Source organism: Pteronotus mesoamericanus, unplaced genomic scaffold, assembly GCF_021234165.1.
Source record: "Pteronotus mesoamericanus isolate MK-2021 breed Mesoamerican mustached bat unplaced genomic scaffold, CSHL_Meso_final contig_65, whole genome shotgun sequence".
In the NCBI taxonomy this organism is placed as follows: Eukaryota; Metazoa; Chordata; class Mammalia; order Chiroptera; family Mormoopidae; genus Pteronotus; species Pteronotus mesoamericanus.
In genome coordinates this window covers 5,795,924-5,814,723 of record NW_026555228.1, presented here as the reverse complement: position 1 = coordinate 5,814,723, position 18,800 = coordinate 5,795,924, and the positions used below count along the sequence as shown (strand labels likewise).

At 36.3% G+C, this 18,800-nt stretch overlaps 1 protein-coding gene across 2 annotated transcripts in view; it reads right to left on the bottom strand.

Annotated features, from left to right (window-relative positions):
* Window positions 1-18,800, bottom strand: part of MOSPD2 (motile sperm domain containing 2) — a 39,484-nt gene that overhangs the window by 4,958 nt on the left and 15,726 nt on the right. For both annotated transcript variants that reach the window (XM_054581077.1, XM_054581078.1), the window contains exons 4-13: window positions 18,117-18,203; window positions 16,356-16,510; window positions 12,760-12,820; window positions 10,473-10,511; window positions 7,414-7,538; window positions 4,687-4,863; window positions 3,979-4,091; window positions 1,815-1,911; window positions 847-943; window positions 409-538 (exon numbers count right to left, since the gene is read on the bottom strand). In XM_054581077.1, the coding sequence (XP_054437052.1) occupies window positions 409-538; window positions 847-943; window positions 1,815-1,911; window positions 3,979-4,091; window positions 4,687-4,863; window positions 7,414-7,538; window positions 10,473-10,511; window positions 12,760-12,820; window positions 16,356-16,510; window positions 18,117-18,203 (1,081 nt within the window). The remainder of the gene's footprint in view (window positions 1-408; window positions 539-846; window positions 944-1,814; window positions 1,912-3,978; window positions 4,092-4,686; window positions 4,864-7,413; window positions 7,539-10,472; window positions 10,512-12,759; window positions 12,821-16,355; window positions 16,511-18,116; window positions 18,204-18,800) is intronic.

Here is an 18,800-nt window from a genome sequence, read left to right as displayed (position 1 = left end):
TTACAAGGCTCTTTCCACCTCAACTTTCACAAGGTGTCTACCAAATTTAAAGAAGAGTTAAAAAATCAGTGGTCATGCAGTCCCTACTCACAGGGACCTTGATTGGCTGCTGAGTCCTATTCTTCCCACCCGTGATTATACTGTAGCAGGCAGGATCTGGGCTTTGACACATCCAGATTCTTGCACTGGCCAGAAAGCAACTGTCTGCTGGTAGCAACCACCTTGAGAAACTGCAGGTCTCATTCACGTGGGCACTCCCACAGCCTCACAGAACTTGGCCCACACTGCATGCCTCGGTGTCTGCCAAACCCTGGAAGGAAGGTATGCCTGCCTAGCCCATGTAGGCGCATTCCTCTCTGATTTCTTCCCACCACACTGGAACGGAACGCCTGTGAGGAAGAACCATACCTGTGCTCCATCACTTTGTTTCTGGGGACTTCTTTCCAGAACTGAGTCAATTCTGCTGGGCCCGTGCCAGATGGCTGTTCCATTTCTGCAGCCATTATCAGAAACCGGTCTTGGGCAGAGACTGTTAAACCTGCATCCCAAAAGGGCAGCTGATTATAAAAAGGTTTACATATGCGGCTTAAAAGCATTATTCCAGAAAGAAATTAAGGAAAAAATAAGGATGTGGAACTACCTTAAAAGAAAAAAAAGTTCTAGAAATGAGAACTTGCTTTTTGAATTTCGATTTCAACTGGCATCAGTTTAAACAATCTTACTCGTTCAAAAACAATAAAAAATTACTTAATGCTGGGAAGGACTTCAGAGAGCCATTTGCCTCTCTCATTTTACACGTGGGAAGAGAGATGCCTGCAGCGCTGGGGCTGTCACGTGGCAGCTTACCCCCGTGGGGAGAAACGACTATATCAACCGATGCACCCGGGTCACAGCTGCTGTTGCTAGGCTTGACTCTGTATTTTTCTGGAGCAGTTGTTCTCACCTGTTTATAAACACAGCAGTCACATAATAACCTTTATGCTTTTTGGGGGAAATGGCTTAAAAAAGGGCTTTGAACAAAATCAGCAATTAATACCAACCCAATTTACAAAATAAGCTTTGGTGATTATGCATAGAACGTATCTTTCCGTGCCACTAGGAGAAAGGCATCTTAAGCTATTTAAAAAATATTTACTTATCTTTTAAGTCCAATGGTCACTTAGCCTTCCTCTTAAATAAAATAATTACTCTGTCAAATATTTATCATCTGCTAATCACCTGAATTGAATAACACGAATTCAAAAAACTGTACATGGTACAATAGTGTTCGGAAATTTAAAAAACAGCAGATAATCAAAGGACATCCAGACATCCTAGTGGTTACATTTAAATTCTATAGATGAATTAAGTAGTAATGCCTACAATGTACGGTGGTGGCAGACTCAGTCTTGTTACAAGTAATGCTCAGTATGAGGTCAGCATCCAGTATGAACTAGTGCTCCTGAATATACTACACTTGGAAGAAAATGCACATTTGATTTTATAGTTTTATTTTTCACTGTTATTAAGAATTATTCATATAATGAAGAGTGATTTTTCTTGGGTTTTTTATTTACAACAAACGTTAAACCCTGGGATTAATTTGTGCATTAGCCTATTGCTGCAAATAAAATATCAAAATACGGATCCCAGGAAAAATTTCAGATAAGCTATGCCATATGGTTAGAACTAGAAGGCAATATAACATGCCTAAAAAGATTATAAATAAATCCATTGTGCAAGTTCAAAGTTATCAACCTTTCAAGTAAAATGTCTAAAATCACTTCCCATGTCAAATTTTCACACATAATTAAATCCATCTTTCAGAAATTTACCTTAAATGCCACTATGTTTTTAGTTACATTTGTCAACACTATTAAAGTTTTCTTCTCTCCAGATTCTGCACTTCCAAAATACAGTTCTTCCGCTGGGCTAAGTGATGACAAAAACATAAAGCCTTTGTGTTACTCAGAATACATGACAATCTAATCTAGCTTGAAGAAAAACGTTTGGTTAATATTTTATGCACATTTGTATAAAGAAGCTTTATCAAAAAAAGACAAGATTACAAAAATAATTACCTAACATTTTGTATTTTAATTTTACTGATTCAATGCATGGTGTTTAAAAAGTCCTATGTTTTTCCCAAGATCAAAAGCAAAATAGGAAGGAACAGAGAGAGGGAATTAGGAAGATTATGAATTAGTCCCATAATCAGCTCCAACTTAAGATGCATTTACTTAAACTCTTTAGAAGGTTATAGATAATAATGATAGCAAAGATGGAATTGCTGCTTCAACTTCATCTAATTACAAACAGATTAGAGTGGGGCATATTTTATATACCAACAGAGAAGAGCATAACTTAAAAAGATCATTAGAGATGTATTCAAGTAACAGAATCATTTCTTACTAACACAGGCTTTTTCTGTGTAATAGGGAGGAAGAAAAATAAACCAATAAAATCTGGGGTGAGAAATGCAGGAAGAACTTGTCAAACAGTAAAATCAGAGAGCCTCAAAATGCAAATTTCACTATTCTTGACCACTGTAATGCCCATGACCTAAAATGACAACAAAAAGATTTCAGCAAAGTTTGTATAGTTTAGTTACATTGACCAAATTGAATGAGGTGGCTCCAAACAATGGAAAGAGTGTTTTTGTTTTAGATAAAAAGGTGAATTTGTGATAGAGCTCTGGAATGTGCTCTTATCAGAGATGTTTATTCATCTAGAGAACACACACTTTCAAGGAAGCGCTCTCCCAGCAGGTATTTGCCCAGCTTTGGACACGTCAGTAAATGAACAGGGTTGCTGCTTTCCTTCTCAGACTCTATCTGAAATGTGCTACAGAAAAGACAATCTGGTTTTGGATCTCAGAACTGCTCTCAGCAACAAGCACAGTATTTGTGAGAAGCGCCAGGGAGGCAGACCCAGGTTGGGTCCTTGGGTGTGTGTAGGAAGGAGCCGGTGCCTTGCCCTGGGCAGAGGCGGAGGAGGGCGGAGCCTCAAGTTCCACTTTGGCTTTTTCCCTACCAAACTCTTCTGGCCATGCCTTGATATTCATAAACCAGGACCTATGTTTTTGACAGGCCTCTAGTGAAAAAAACAGAGGCGTAAATTCCAAACCAGTTAAGGGAAAAATGGGAAACAAACTCCAAAGAGGGAAAATGGCTAAGAAAAACCATGGAAAACAGAATATGCATGTGCATTCCTGTTTCCCTCTCTCCCTCTCTCTCACAGGCACAGACATCACAAACCCAAATATATTAGTAGTCAAAACATGTGTAATCACACTAATCTTGTCCATTAGAGAATCTCAGATTCAGTTTTTAAAACTCTGGCTGTATTGTTCATAAGAGACATACCTGAAACAGTTTCAGAGAAGGTTTCAAGTAAAGGCATAGGAAGTGATATATTAGGTTATCATTAAAGAAAGATGGTATAGCAATACTAATATAAGGCTAAATAGATTTACCAACCAAAAGCATCATTAGTGAGAAAGAGGTCTTTATATCATGTTAAAGAAACAATCCTGAATCCTTTGGATTGTATAACCTAGAATCAAAAACAAGAGATGGGCTGAAATTTGGCTCCAGTAAAAAACCATTTTTCTGCTTCAGCTTTAGTTTTTGGGGGGTCAAACTGATAAATACCTACATTTCCATGTTGTGTCTGGCATCTTTGGACTTGTGCAAGTCTAACAGTATCAGTAAAATGAGAAAAATACAAGCCATTCAGATTTCCTGTTAATATATGAATATTCACTTTTATTACCTGATATGATAGGATGGCCTTTTAAACACATTCAACAGAATAAATAACGAAAAGGTAGCTAAAAGTATCCACGATGCCTGGAAACCAAGGTGTGTCTTCAGATAACCCTTAATTTTGTATTTCCCCAGTTTCAGAAACAGTATAGAAGTTTTCTTACTTTGTAGTTCCCTCAAGATGATCAAAATATATTATGAAAGCATAGCTAATAAAATCTCCCACTATTACCTGATGTGTAATAAGGGCCCTTTAAACACACTCAATGGTTTCTTGAAAGCCTTTATCTTGGAATCAGCTTTTTCACTTTCTTCTCCTTTGGAAGTAGGTTCAGATAGGTTTATCTAAAGACAAAGAAAATTATGAAGATAGAAAAGATAAAGAAATTTAGTTTCATGCTTGACAGTTGGACAGGTCATTAGGTCAAAAGTAAGCATTATATTGATTCAATCCAAATTATAATCTTTAACATAGCTTTATTATATCGAAATCGTATATTTAATATATGAACATTACATTAACATATAATTCAGTGCCTAATATAAATGTCATTGTGGAAAATATAACATGGTCCTTCCCTTAAGAGTCTTTCAGTTTGTCCTAAATTATAAGGTATTTATCAAGCCTCTGATTACAAGATGGCAACTAACTGCTTTTTAAATATGAAACAAAGAGAGGAAGCAGATGGAGGTAGTTTTAATGACTTTTATTTCAGATAAATAAAAATATTTTAGAAAAAAACAATTTCTTCCAGGTGCATTTTGCCAATTTTTATACAAAAGTATGGAAGCAGCCCGTCCGATCCTCCTTTCTTTTTACGTACAAAGATGTAGAAGGACAGAAAGTCAAGTAAATTACCCAAAATCACATAACAAGCTATTAGAATTGGGAGGCTAGGCCACAGTTTTTGACTCAATTTCATTTTATTCTTAAAATTACCTTTTTCAGAAGTGCTGTTTGTTCTTCATTGGAAATTGTTTCCAAGGTCTCTTTGCCGTCACTTTCTATATCTTCTTTACTTGAAGCTTCATCCTCACTGGCAATAGGCCCATTTTCACACAATGGTGTCTGAAAGTCATCATCTACTAGTGGTGGATAGCTATACTTGAAAGGATCCTAGAAGAAAAGAATTTAGGATCAGTCTGCTAAAAGGTGGGCAGCACAATAATTGTCTCAGCAAAATTGAAATCCATTCCTTTGGCCAAGGAAACAGACTGAATTAGACAGCAAGATTTAAAACAAACCAGAAAGGGACAAAGTCATCAGTGGTGTGGGACAACCGGCCAGCCATCTGTCAAACAACCCAGCCGGATCTTTAGCTCACGCTTTACACCAAAAAGAATTTCAGATGGATGAAAGCTTTCAGTGTGCCTGCAAGTGTGTATTTATTTTTTTAAAACTATATGCACTCCAGAACAACACATAGGAGGATTAAAAAGAAACCTAAGCAGGGATAGCCTTTCTAAGCATAGCACAAAACCTAGAAGGCGTGCAAATATTGATAAAAATTTGGGCACACAAATATTTTTTCTAAAAAGGCCACAGACTGGGAAATGACGCACCACACATATCAGAAACAAAAGGCAGCTTTTGTTAATATACACAAATCAATAAGAATAATGCAACAGAACAAGGAATAAAGCAATGATACAGTTCATTGAAACAGAATGAAGACTGCCTTTTAAATCATTAAAGCATGCTCAGTATCGCTTACAATAAAAGAAATGCAAATTAAAACTATAATGAAATTATTTTTCACCTGAGACTGGCAAAAATGAGAATACACAGTGTTGGCAAGAATATGGTTCCAGCATTCTCACACATTACTGGTAAATGGACATAGTCTCTTTAAGAGGGAAATTGGCAAGAGTTACCAAAATTAAGCACTAAATATACCCACTGACCTAATGATTTTATTTCTAGACATATTCTGGTGCACCCGTGTACCAAGGGTTATTTACAAGGATAATTACTGCAGCACTATTAGTAACAGCAAAAGATTAGAGAATAAGTAATGCACCTTCAAAAGAGAACTGATTAAATAAGTTATGTTATATCCACACAATGGAATGTCCTGCAATGGCTTAATGAATCAGGCAGATCTCTGTGAATCAATATGGGATAAACTAAAAATAACCAATGTAAAACAACACAGCAGGATATATATATGCTATGTGACCACTGTGTAAAATAGTACAATGGAAGGATATCTCCAGAAGGAGCGAGAACGTGGAAACAGTGCAGCCTCTGGGCAGCAGCGGCGGGCAGGCACCTGGAGAGCGAGATGCGCTCTTCACTGCACTGTTACACTTCTCAGTCTTTGGTACTGTTTGCTGTTTTAAAAAATCATGTGTACGTATTACTTTTTGAAAACAAAAAGAAAAAATCTGTGGAAAAATAGTAGTCCTAACTACAATTTTGACTACAATCCTGAAGAAATATACTGCTTATATCAGAGATGGGAAATAAGATGTTTTATACCTCTAAAAATAAATATAAATTTTACTAAATGCTATCAATTTTAAGATATAACAATTATATGGGAAAACTATAAAAATGGCCAGCCAATCAAATCACCATTTTAACTAAGGGTGGTACTTGAAATGAGCCATACACTGGTTTTTTGAGGTTAAAATATGAAATATAAAGTTTCAGAATAGGAAAGCAGCAAACTTCAAATTAAAAAAAAATTTGTTGAAGTTTTTTCTTAATCAAAGATAACAAAGGACATACCAAAACTTTTCATCTTGCTATCCCCTTGGTTCTGGTTGAATACAATTTTGCCAGGAAGGCAATAAACAAAGTAGATTATAAAAATCAAATAAAAATACTATCAGTCAAGCTAACCCAAAGCATACCAATTCTATAGGTTTCACAATTTATAAAGTCATTATCACAATATGTTTCATTGTTATACAGTATTAAGAATTTAACACATACCTACTTATTCCTGGTCTCTTGTTTTTAAGTAGTAAAATTACTTCTAAAACTCTTGATCGTATATATAACCTTTTAAATTAAAAAAAGATTGTCCAATAGCAAACAAATTGGAAGCAAACTAAAGACACATCAAAAGGAAACTAAATACCTAATGGTTATTAATGAAATAATTTATTGTTCATCTCTAGACACTGGAATACTATGCAGCCAGCATTAAGAGTAAGGCTGCTTGTCACATTGATTTGGAATGATCTCTGAGACATGTTGTAAAGAAAAAAGCAGGATACACAATAGTGTTTAAACATACTACTTGTTAAAAAGAGATAGGGAGAAGGAAGAATTACCTATATACTATATTTGCTTATACATATATTACACGTATTTTACAGTTGCTTATATAGGCAATAGAGATCCCTGGAAGTAAATACAAGAAATGGAACTGGAGAGAGGAACAGGGTGGTTGGGATAGCAGTCGATTTCCTGAATACTTGTTTCTGAATACTTTCTTTACTGAATACTTTTCAGTTTAGAACCATTCAAAAATAGCAATCTAACAACTTGAAAACTTAAAAAATGTAACATTGCTTGCTACTTTGGGGGGGTGGGTCTGTGATCCTTTTTTGGATGTTATGACATTGCTTTCCCTTTTTCCCTGAGGAAAGAATAGAGCCTGATGTGCCATGACCCAGTCTTATTTTAGAAACAAGTTTCAAGTAGTGTACTTACAGTTCCACCCATGTGGGGAGGCAGGTATTCTACACTGACATAGTCTTGGACTTCGTTTTTACTTGTAAACTTCAACAAACTCACTGCTTCTGGACCAAGCCAGGATTTCACAATTTTGAAAGCAGCTAAAGAAAAAACAGTCACTTTATTAAATTCTTTTCATTCTTTCTCAATTAATTTACTGTTGATACTAACCCAGGTCTTCAGTTTGGGCTAAAATTTGTTAATATGGTTTTGACTTGAACTTCTTTAATGACTCATTTTGTGCATCCAGGTATATGAATTGTAAAGACTTTATTTCATTCTGAGAGCTGTCTTTTCACCTTCTTTGATGGTATTCTTTGGAGCACAAAGGTTTTAAACTTTAATGAAGTCCAAAATGTATCTATTTTTTTCTTTTGTCACTTGTGTTTTTCTTTTCCTGTCATATCTAAGAAACCACTGCTTAAACTAAGGTCACAAAGATTTACTCCAATGCTTTAAGTTTTATAGTTAACTCCTATATTTGAGTTAATTTTGTATATGATGGGAGGTCCAACTTCATTCTTTAGAATGCAAATATTCAGCTGTTCCAGTATTACTAAAAAGACTACTCTTCCTCCACTGAATTGTCTTGGCACTGTTGTCAAAAATCAAGTAACCATAAATGTTAGAGTGTCTTTGGACTCTCAGTTCTATTTTATTTACTTATGTATCTATCCTTATGTCTGTACCACAACATTGTAATTACTATAGCTTTGTAGTGAATTTTGAAATCAAGAGTGCGAGTCCTTCAATTTCATTGTTCTTTTTCAAGATTATTTTTACTACTCTGGATCCCTTGCATTTCCTTATCAATTTAAGCTTGTCAATTTATATAAAAAAACTCAGCTGGGATTCTGACATATGTAGATCAGTTCAGATAGTACTGTCATCTTAAAAATATTAGGTCTTCCAATCCCTGAGTAAGAGATGCCTGTTTACCTAAATCTTGAATACCCTTGAATGGTGTTTTGTAGTTTTCAGTGTATAGGTCTTGAACTCCTTTTAATTTTATTTCTTAGTATTTTATTCTTTGTAATGTTGTTATAAATGGAATTACTTTCTTAATTTCACTTTTGGATTATTCATTGCGAGTGTATAGAAATACAATTGATTTTGTGTATTAAGTTTGTATCCTGCCACCTTGCTGAACTCGTTCATTAGTTCTAAGGTTTTTGTGTTTGTATTTCTTAAAATTTTGCATATAGAAGATTACATCACTTGCAAATATGGTTAGTATTACTCCCTGTTAGCTGTGGGATTTTATAAATGCAGGTTTTAGAAAGATGCCTTTTATCAGGCTGAGGAAATTGTCTTCTGTGTATCGAAAAATTAACCTTTTTCAAAGAAATGTCTGGCCTTTCTCTTCAGCTGCTGAGAGATAATCTTCATGCCTGTCAGGAGTGTCTTAGTCTGTCTAGGAGCCTTGGGTCACACTGGAACAATATGACTTAGGGTGGGGGCTTTGCGTCACACCATATCAGTAGAGCTCTACACAGACTGGAGACTGAGATAAACATTGTGGTAAATCAGTATGGACTATGTAATGAAACTCAATAAAAACTGTCAACACTGTGACACTGTGGTTTGGGTGATCTTCCCTGGTTGGCAATACTCAATGGGTACTGCCACATACTGATGCTGGACAATTAACTTGCTCCACATTTGATACTTACCTGGATTCTGTTCTCTGTTTTCTTTCCTGTGGCTAATTTTAATCTGAATCCTTTCCCTGTAATGAACTGTAACTGTTGAGTAGAATAGCTTTCAGTGAGTTCTGTAAGCCATTCTAGTAAACCCGAATAAGAGTGGTTTTGGGAACCCCTTGAACTTACAGTTGGTGCCAGAAATAAGGGTAGTAGTCAAGTCTTGTGTGGACTACTGTGGTTCCCCTAACTTCACAATTGTTTCAACTATTTGTACTTTCTATTCCTAGTTCCTTGAGTATGTTTTTCATGAGGCTGTACTGAATTTTTCCAAATGCTTTTTCTGTGTCTATTGAGATGATCATGTGTTTTTTCCTTTTAGCCTGTTAATATGTTAGATAACACTGATTTTATGTTGAAATGATTTTTGCCTTCCTGAGATAAATCCCACTTGGTCATGGTGTATAATCGTTTTTATGTTGCTACATTCGGTTTGTTAGCACTTTATTGAGGGTTGGTCCATCTATACTCATAAGGGACACTGGTCTGTAGTTGTCCTGTGATGTGTGTTATTAGGGATATACTTGCTCATTAAATGAATTGGGAATTGTTTCCTCTTCTATTTTTTTGGAAAGAATTTATAAAGGATTGGTGTTGCTTCTTATATTTGGTAGAATTTCCTAGTGAAGCCATTTGGTTCTTGGGTTTTCTTTGTGAGAAGTTTTTTGATTACTAGCGGTTTTCAGCAGTTTAAAATTTTTTTTATCAAAAAAAGTACACAGTCAAACCTTGGTTCTTGAACGTCTCCCATTTCAATTCGGTTCGTGACCAAATTGTTCATGGAAAAAATGTCTCGGTTATCAAACAAAACCTCAGTTCTCGACCTCACAACCCTTTCATGTTGATACAGTATTTCTAATGGGAAAAAATGATCCAGTTTTCAAACAAATCGCTTCTTGAACAGCCTTCTGGAATGAATGAAGTTCAAGAACTGAGATTGCGCTTATTATAACTGTCGTAAGAGCTACGCGACTACAGAGATTTGAAGTAAATTTCAGATTCATCCCACTTTCCTCCTCAGCACATGAAGCTCATGAGAAAACCTAGTCAAGGCCTGTGTCCTTTGAAATACCCCATCTGTGGGTGACAAATTGAGGCTCCTGACTATAGTTTTACTTGAGTGGTTGAACCTCCTGAGGCTATTTTTAGAGAAGACCAGTGCGTGTCCCCAGAGATTGCTTAGGAACAGCCTTTGAGTGTTCCAGCTCTAGCCTCTTAAGACTACACACTGAGCACAATATAAACTTTTAAAAACTATCATTGAAATGTGGCTAAATTGGAAAAGGAAAAAGGAAATCAGTTTGTTTTAGAAAGTATAAGTAATATACTCACCATTCATTATCCAAGGCATATCAAAGATCACTATTTTTGCTGAAAAATGAAAAACATTAATTGTGATTTAGTACCACTATAGTAGTATCACTTATACCTGACATAGAAAAAATGATGATCTAAATATAAGTGAGTAGATGGAGTCTTTGGATGTGGCATGTCATATTATTGCTGAAGTCCACTGAAATTTAAAACAAGTTCAACTCTAATTTATGGTTTCAATAATAATTTTCTAGAGATTTTTAAACCACTCTTACAGTTGCCTCCACCATTTAAATCATCATGTTTTAAGACACAAAAATTATTTCCACTTTTCTTAATATTAAAAGTTCCAGAAAGCCAATAATTCCAAAGTATACAGAAGTATTATTTGCATACTTTAAAACATGATTTTGCTTGTTTACTTATAGAGAGAGGGGAGGGGAGGGAGGGAGAGAGGGAGAGAAGCATCAACACATGAGATGCAATGATTGCCTCTTGCATGACCCCAGCTGGAGACCTGGTCCACAACCCAGGCGTGTGTCCTGACTGGGAATGGAACTGGTGACCTTTAGGTTTGCTGGCTGGGGCTCAATCCACTGAGCCACACCAGCCAGGGCATTATTTGCATACTTTAATAAAGATATTACACAGCCCTATTGTGGGAAAGAACCAGAAACCACAAAGGGGATTTTTGATATCCAATTTATTCTATTTCAGGAGAATCAAAATGTAATTTCATTCTTCTCTGAGCAGAGAACTTGCTAGAATGATTATATTAATGTAGGACAGTAAAGTCATGTGGAAAAACAAGGTACCTGCCAAGAGGTACCCTGGTGCTTAATATTTCTACTTTTCAGTTTTTATCTGGGATATGTGTAAAAAGATTTGGATTCAAAATATTAAGAAATAATAGTTATATTTCATGACAGATTTTGAAGCATAATCAATTTAAGGTGCTGTAAAATTCAGTGTCTGCAAAATTACAATATATAGGTAGACTATATACATTATCTTTAATTAATTGGAATAGCATTCTAATTTGCCTTTTATTGAACCATGAATTTATTAATAGTCTTCTCAAAAAAATCTTGGATGTGTTTTATAAGGTAATATTGATAATACCATTTATGAATGGCTCTTCACAAACTCCGTAAGATGGTTCAATAAACAAGTGAATATTTTATTTCATTCTGCACACAAGAGAAACAAGCTACTACCGTGGGGTGGGGATTCCCTATTGCCCACTGACTGGCACTGCTCAGCAAGCTGTAATGAATCAGGGTACATGCCCGATCTAGGAAAAATTCAGAAGAACAGCAGATCCTACAGGTTCCCCAAACCAAACATTCTTTTTTCCTCTAAATGTTCATGAATACGCTCTCTGAAGACATAAGAGCCAACGTTTCAAAGGTGTAAGAGACAACAGTTCCGATCCATGGATCCATGATGGTTCTTGTCTGTTCCTCACTTCACGTTAATACTAATGCAAAGGCATGCTGCAGTCAGATGACTTGGGGACTTTATGCTTTAGTATCACCTGAGTCACAAGACCTAAAAGACCCTATTCATGGTATGTGTCAGGGTGTGCCCAGGGAGACCTGCGAGTTTCCATTTTCTGATGTCCCTGTTGCCTCTCTTTTGTCTTTTCACATTCAACCCACTGAGGTTAAAAATATTTGACTATTTATGTGGGAAGGCATCTTCATTTCTCTGGGGGAAAACCATCATATGAATTCAATAAATCAAAGATGAGCACGATTTAGGAGTCCTTCATTCAGGTAATGGAATAATCACAATTAAAAACAAACTTCAAATGACAGATTCAAACGTAGTACACCATAGTCAAGTGCTTTCTCAGTGACAATCTGTAAATATCAGTCAGTAACACAATGTACTGTAGGAGTATTGCTTATCACTGTCCACTTTATCAATATTGCTTATCTGTTTCTATGTAGGAAGTTCTATATAATAAATGAATTTCTCAAGTGAAATATTAGTAAAAATGAGATGATCTTGGAAATAAATGTATGTTTTTATGTTCCTATATGTGTTTATATATACATGTATGGTATAGGATGCCATATGTACACTTTAGAAGTTAACCTCTTAAAACTGAAAAAGGACAATGATTATATATGGAAAATTTCCCTGTACCTACTACAATATGTGTTTAAATTTCCATGAAGACATTTAAGCTCTTCGTCAGAAAACAATGTTTCAGCTATCAAAGACCATAATACACAATTCTCACACACTGTTTACAGTTTCTACATTTCATATTTTTATAAAGGAATAAGTTACTTACAGAGGTATTTAGGGTAATAAATCTTAAAGCAGTTGATGATAAAGCGTACAAAATCCATGTCCTTAAAAAAAAAATACATTTAAATATTTAAGACTGGTCCACATTAGAGAATTTTAAACTGTACATTTCTAAAGGTAAGAAATTATTAAATACAAATGAGACAATTATTAAATTATTTAAAAATAAGCTCTTGTTTAAATATATAGATTCCCAAGGATTAAGGTTTTAAGTCATTAAGCTACTTATAATAATCAGTCCTAAAATTGAGTTGAAAAAAACTCAGAAGCTTAAACATTATTCATTTTACCTCAAACTAGTAGATACCTCAGGCTGCTAAGGTAGCATGGCATTATAAAATGGATCTAAAAGCAATACCCATAGAGAAATTCTAAAAATCTGTTGAACAATTAAAGAATTATTGAAACAGATACACAGTTTACAACCTGACTACTTGGCATAACAATACATATATATAAATTCTGCTATATTTACTTTTTAAAGCTAATTTCTATACCTCATAATAGCTTCAGTAAAATATTTTTTATTAACCTTTTATTCAACAATTATTCTGATCATATTGGCCTGCTGTATCTATTTTACTTCTAGCTTCTTTCCTCCTACTGAGGGACCTAGAACTACAATTAGAATGTCTCAGTTTACATTCAGGTGTTGTTCGTTGACTTCAGTTTCTGGCAGGCTTTATAAACACAGCTGTCTGGTTGATTCCACTGCACTGAAAACAGCAGCATGAAATCAGGTTATCAGGGTTCTTATTCATAGGGATCATTTCATTCCATGTTATTCCATAGCCAAAGGCTGATTTACTAATCCTGATCAGCCATCTTATAAGGACTACAGGATGAAAGATGCATATGACCAGGCAAACTTAAACCCATCAATTACTAAAAGACAGGTTGTCTAGAGAGTCTATAAAGGCATTCCTAGTGTGTGAGTTGCAGGATCTTTAAATCTAGTAAACTGTAAGCAAGCATCCTTACCTGTTTTAAGTATTTATTATGGTATAAATCCTACTATGTAATACTTTCATAAACTAATCATTATAGCTACTGTGCACAGAGCTTAATAATTTGTAGTTAAGTAAGAGTCCAAGAAATATCTCAATAGCTACTTACATGTAAATTTGGTGACCTAGTATATGATCTGTGGGCCCCAGAGACTTTGTCTAAAAAGCCTTCGCCCAATATTCTTGTTTACATCTTTTATGTAATTGAATGGCATTGCTTAATGAAATCTCAAGTTCCTGTTAATTCCAGTGGATTTGATGGGATGCCCATGGTATACATATATTAGTGAGCACTACATAAAAAAGCTCCATGAAACTACTGCTCTGCATTCTCTGAGAATGTTTTCAAGGATGCTATTCATTACGTTGTAAACATACTCCTTCTGAGGACCCATGAACAGCTTTTCTCTGTAGTTTAAGTATCAGGAATGCATATATTTCTCCTAAGACACTGGTTTTAAGGTATGGCCTCTGAACAAGAGTAAATGATTTCCATTGCTTTCAGGTGGGCAGCTGAAAGCTTACAGGCAAATTAGTGGCGAACTCAAATAATTTTTAAAATTTCTTGCTTTGTACTTCTGTATACATCCTTTTAAGTCAATTTAAATCCTATGTGATTCATTAGGGTAATATATGAAAATAATTCACTAAGAGTCAATATTTTAAAACAATAATGATTTAAATAGTCATGCAAATAAATCTTATTTATAAATTAAAGATAATAACATATCTTTAGCAGCTGAAAAAAAAATCAGTTCAAGTCAATTCTTTGCCCCTGTATTTGGCAACAAAAAACATTAACATTTTATCTCTCATGATTCTGGGTTAATAATTAGAAAATTATTATACATAAAATGTAACAGAATCATGACTTATTTTTATGAAACATTATTTATACTGGCATTTTAGTTTAGATTTTGGGCATAAAATGATTTACTCTGTAATCTAAAACTCAATGAAACAGAAAGTCCATTGGAAAAAATCCAGGGAAATGAAGCCTTGAAATATAGATATATAAAGATGAAAGAAGAAAATCTGTGGTTCCACCAGCCAAAACTCATCTCTAGTTTTCTCTAGTGATTTTTCTCTAGTCTCTTTTTCTTAAATGTCTAAGGTTTCCTTTTTGGGGGCTAGGTTTCCCTATGATACAATCCTGTTCCACCAGCCAAAACTCATCTCTAGTTCTCTAGTCCAGTTATTTTTTAAATGTCTAAGGTTTCATTTTTGGGCGCTAAGTTTCACTATGATTTAAAAAAAAAAAAAAAAAAAAAGATAGTTTCTGCCCTGGCCACGTGGCTCAGTTAGTTACAACCTCGTCCAAAAGGTTGCGATTTGATTCCTGGGTTGTGGTCCCCAGTCTTAGGGCATGTGGGGGAGTTGACTGGTCAATCTTTCTCTCTCACATCTCTCTCTTTCTCTCCCTCCTCTCTCTCTCTTTCTCTCTTTCTTTCTCTCTCTCCCCCCTTCCTCTCTCTAAGATCAATAAACATATCTTCGGCTGAGAATTAAAGCCATTTTTTAAAAGAGGTATTTTCCAATATTGCTACAAATTCATTATGAACATCATTACTCATACTCCATCAGTTAGTACGCCAGAGTTTACCATTTCCCCATGCTGACATAAACATTTTTTCTAACTTTGCACTATTTTAAATCACATTGCAAAAACATTTTGGTGCCTAATGCTTTTTCTGTACTTAAGATTCTTTCTTTAGAATAGACTTTCATAAGTTAGTTACCAAAGAGGATGAATGCAAACACTTTAAGATTCTTAACATACTTTGCCAAGTGGATTTTCAAAAAGTTTTAAACACTGTCCCAGGCAGGTGCGCAAATCACTTCACTGCTACCAGAACTAGCCAGGGTTTGCAGGCAAGAGACAACAGTTCTAAGAAATGTGCTAATTGGTCCCCATCCCTGCCGAAGGGTTTGTCGTTACCACTAAGGTCACAAGGGCCCAAAATAAGGACTGGTAGGTTTTACTTATTTTTTAAGCTTGGGAAAATCACCAGGAGAAAACTGGTTTCCAAAGCTAACCATATCAAACAAAAAGCAAATCTATACAAGCAAACGAGCAACCCCAACAAAATCACCAAGTGCTGTATGTGCAAAACTCAGGGGAATATTTCGCAACTGTAAAGCACAGTATGAATCTAATGGTACAACAGAGAGCAGCTGACACTTCTTAGGTATTTATTGAGGGCGTCACGCTGTGTCAGGCACAGGTTAGATGCTGCAGGATACGAGCTTAGATAGAAAAGTTCACTGTTACCTCATCGACTCAGTACCCCACCAGCCTCCACATCCTGCCTTTATAGCTTGTGTATCAGACAAGGAACGTTTCTAGGAAACCTACAGTTTGAATGCCAAACATTGAAGCAAATTTCTGTCTTTGCAAATCCTGTTCAATGCTTGACTTCACTTCCAATGCAGGGGGAAAAATAAATCCCAGGCATAACCTGATTAGCTCAATTTTATAGCAGTATTTGGTTGGGGAGAATGGCAGGGAGGACAGGAAAGAGGAAGCACACCATGATAAACAATGACTTAGAATTGAAAAAAAAATGCTTACTATGCTACTGATTCCAGTTTCTGACAGGTCAAACATCACTGTTATAGGTTTTCCGTTTTCCCTTTTAGCATAACGTTCCAACCAGAATGCGATAAGCTTCTTTTTGTCCAATATGGTTTTATGGTCTTTTATGTGATACTTCACCCTGATCCATACTTTTAGCAGAACATAAGGTAAAAATAAGAAAAATGTTTATGGCATTATAATGTCATTTTATACATATACCATTCTTTCCCTTTTCATTTCTCCATTTATAATTCATTTTGTTTGTCAGATTAAAAACACCTTTGCCTTTTTTAAAATGAGAAATAGTGCGCACATGGGAGCCTTAAAGAGTAGCAGAAAGGAAACTATTGTTTTCCCATCTTCTAGTAAGGGGGAAAGAAAATGCAGGCGAACAAACATTTGGTAATAACCTGAGTACTCTTCAGTATGATTAACAAAAAAAGCCTTGGTTCTGTCAAGCACCAGAAAATATGTTCCTTCCAGAGGAGAAGCCCGACGGAAGCGCTACGGAGGCATGAGTGGGTGTCCTGCATGAGGGTGGACTGTGGCAAAGTGTTCAGAATGGTGGCAGCTGTGACAAAATGTGACTAATGATGACAGGAGAAACAAAATTGACAGGGCTGGGCTTGAAGGGCCCTGAATGAAATGCTACTAGGTTTTGATTTTCCTATTGGCAACATCTCAGGCAGAGGGGAGACTGGGAGAGGCAGAGAAGAAAACCAGCAGGTGAGGCCTTGGGAAGGGGCGGGGGGGGGGGGGGATAGTGAGGGACTGAACTGAGACCGTGCTGGGGAAACGGGGAGGGGCTGGCTGGCTGCAGCTCTGTCTGCGGGAAAAGCCGATGGTTCCTGGCCTAAGCTGGGCAGTACAGAGACCGAGCAGAGGCGCGGACTAAAAGCAGCCGGCCGGCAATGCATCGGATGGCACAGGCTGGCGGGCAGCTGGACAGGTACATGCATGTGGCCTGGGGATGGTGTGGGTTCACTGCCGCTTGGCGGAGGCAGGGGAAGCGGTCAGTGTAGTTGAGGTTGCCCACAGAGGCCGCATCAGTTGGAAAGTAAGAGGCCAAGAAAGGAACGAAGCCAGGAAAGCACATTTAAGGGACAGGTGGAAGGAGAGAAGTGAGAACACCGAGAAGGGGGAGCCAGATAGGAGGAAAATGCAAAGAGCTCTGTTCAGACAGGCGCAGACCACGCGTCACGGAGGGTGGATAAGTTGCCCTGACTCTGCTTGGGATGGGACTCTGACACTCCCGCCGAGTGGTGGCCTTGGTACAAAACCAAGCTGGATTTTGGGCCAGGGGGAGAGAAGATTCGTCAGGACAGCAGGGATGAGCGTTACCATTTCTCCTGCTATAATACGGACTGAGGAAGAAGCTAAGGGAAGCAGACTAACTAGGAAACTTGAAAAAAGTCTGTTTATCAACTACTAGGGACTGGCGAAAAGGTTTTTTGTAAAAATAAAGGGTTGAATTTTAATATCAAATTACAAAGAAGGTAATGACCCTGAATGCTACTGTTTTGGCTGTGTTAGCAGATGTAGTATTTGCCTTTGTGTCTGTTTTATTATATTGCAAACAGTAGTATAACTACTAATATCTGACGCTAAGTCAAGATGGCCCTAACAATCCTGTTATAGGAAACTTGCTGTCTGGTACATACGGAGAAAGTGCTGCTTATTACTTATTCTGTTGAGATACATAAGAACATCGCAAAATCATGAAAAGCCAGTAGTATGGAAGTTAAATATACTTACACAACTTGTTGCCTTCTTTGTCATAACCATGGAGATAAATACCTCCAATTTCCAATAACCATCTTGGAATAGAGTATTCAGTCAGATCTAAAAAGTGATAAACTTTGATGAGAAATTATAACATAGGCCTTAAAAAAAAAAAGAAGTCACAATGTAAAGGTTAGTGATATAATAGTTCTGATGTAAAAAAAAAAAAAAAAGATAAAGCTTATTCAAACACCTGGATAGAATGGCAATAAAAATGGTGTTTCTCACTAGGTAAACCATATAAACGCATAGATGAGAGAAATAAAAAACATCCGTTGCCCTTTGACACGTCGCTCCATATTTATGTAGACACATCTCCATGTTCTGGTTGTTAAAGACTTGCAAACAGATACTGTCATTACTGGATAATTTCAAGAAAACATGCCAGTAAATATCCATATTACAGCCCCAGAATTAATGAAAAAATCACTGTGGTTTCTTTTGCAAAGTAATACATTTCTACAAAACTTGATATCCAGTAGGATTTAATACATTTTATAATCTTGGGGCAAGTGGAAAATACTTCAAAAAAATGCTAGCTCTTTTAGTAGGAGGACCAGCAAGGGCCTGTACAGTCTCTAGTGAGGCTGGTGACCAACAGAGCGAGGTAGCCAGTGCCAAGGCTTTCATTCAATTCACCGGTAGTTAGTTCCCTGA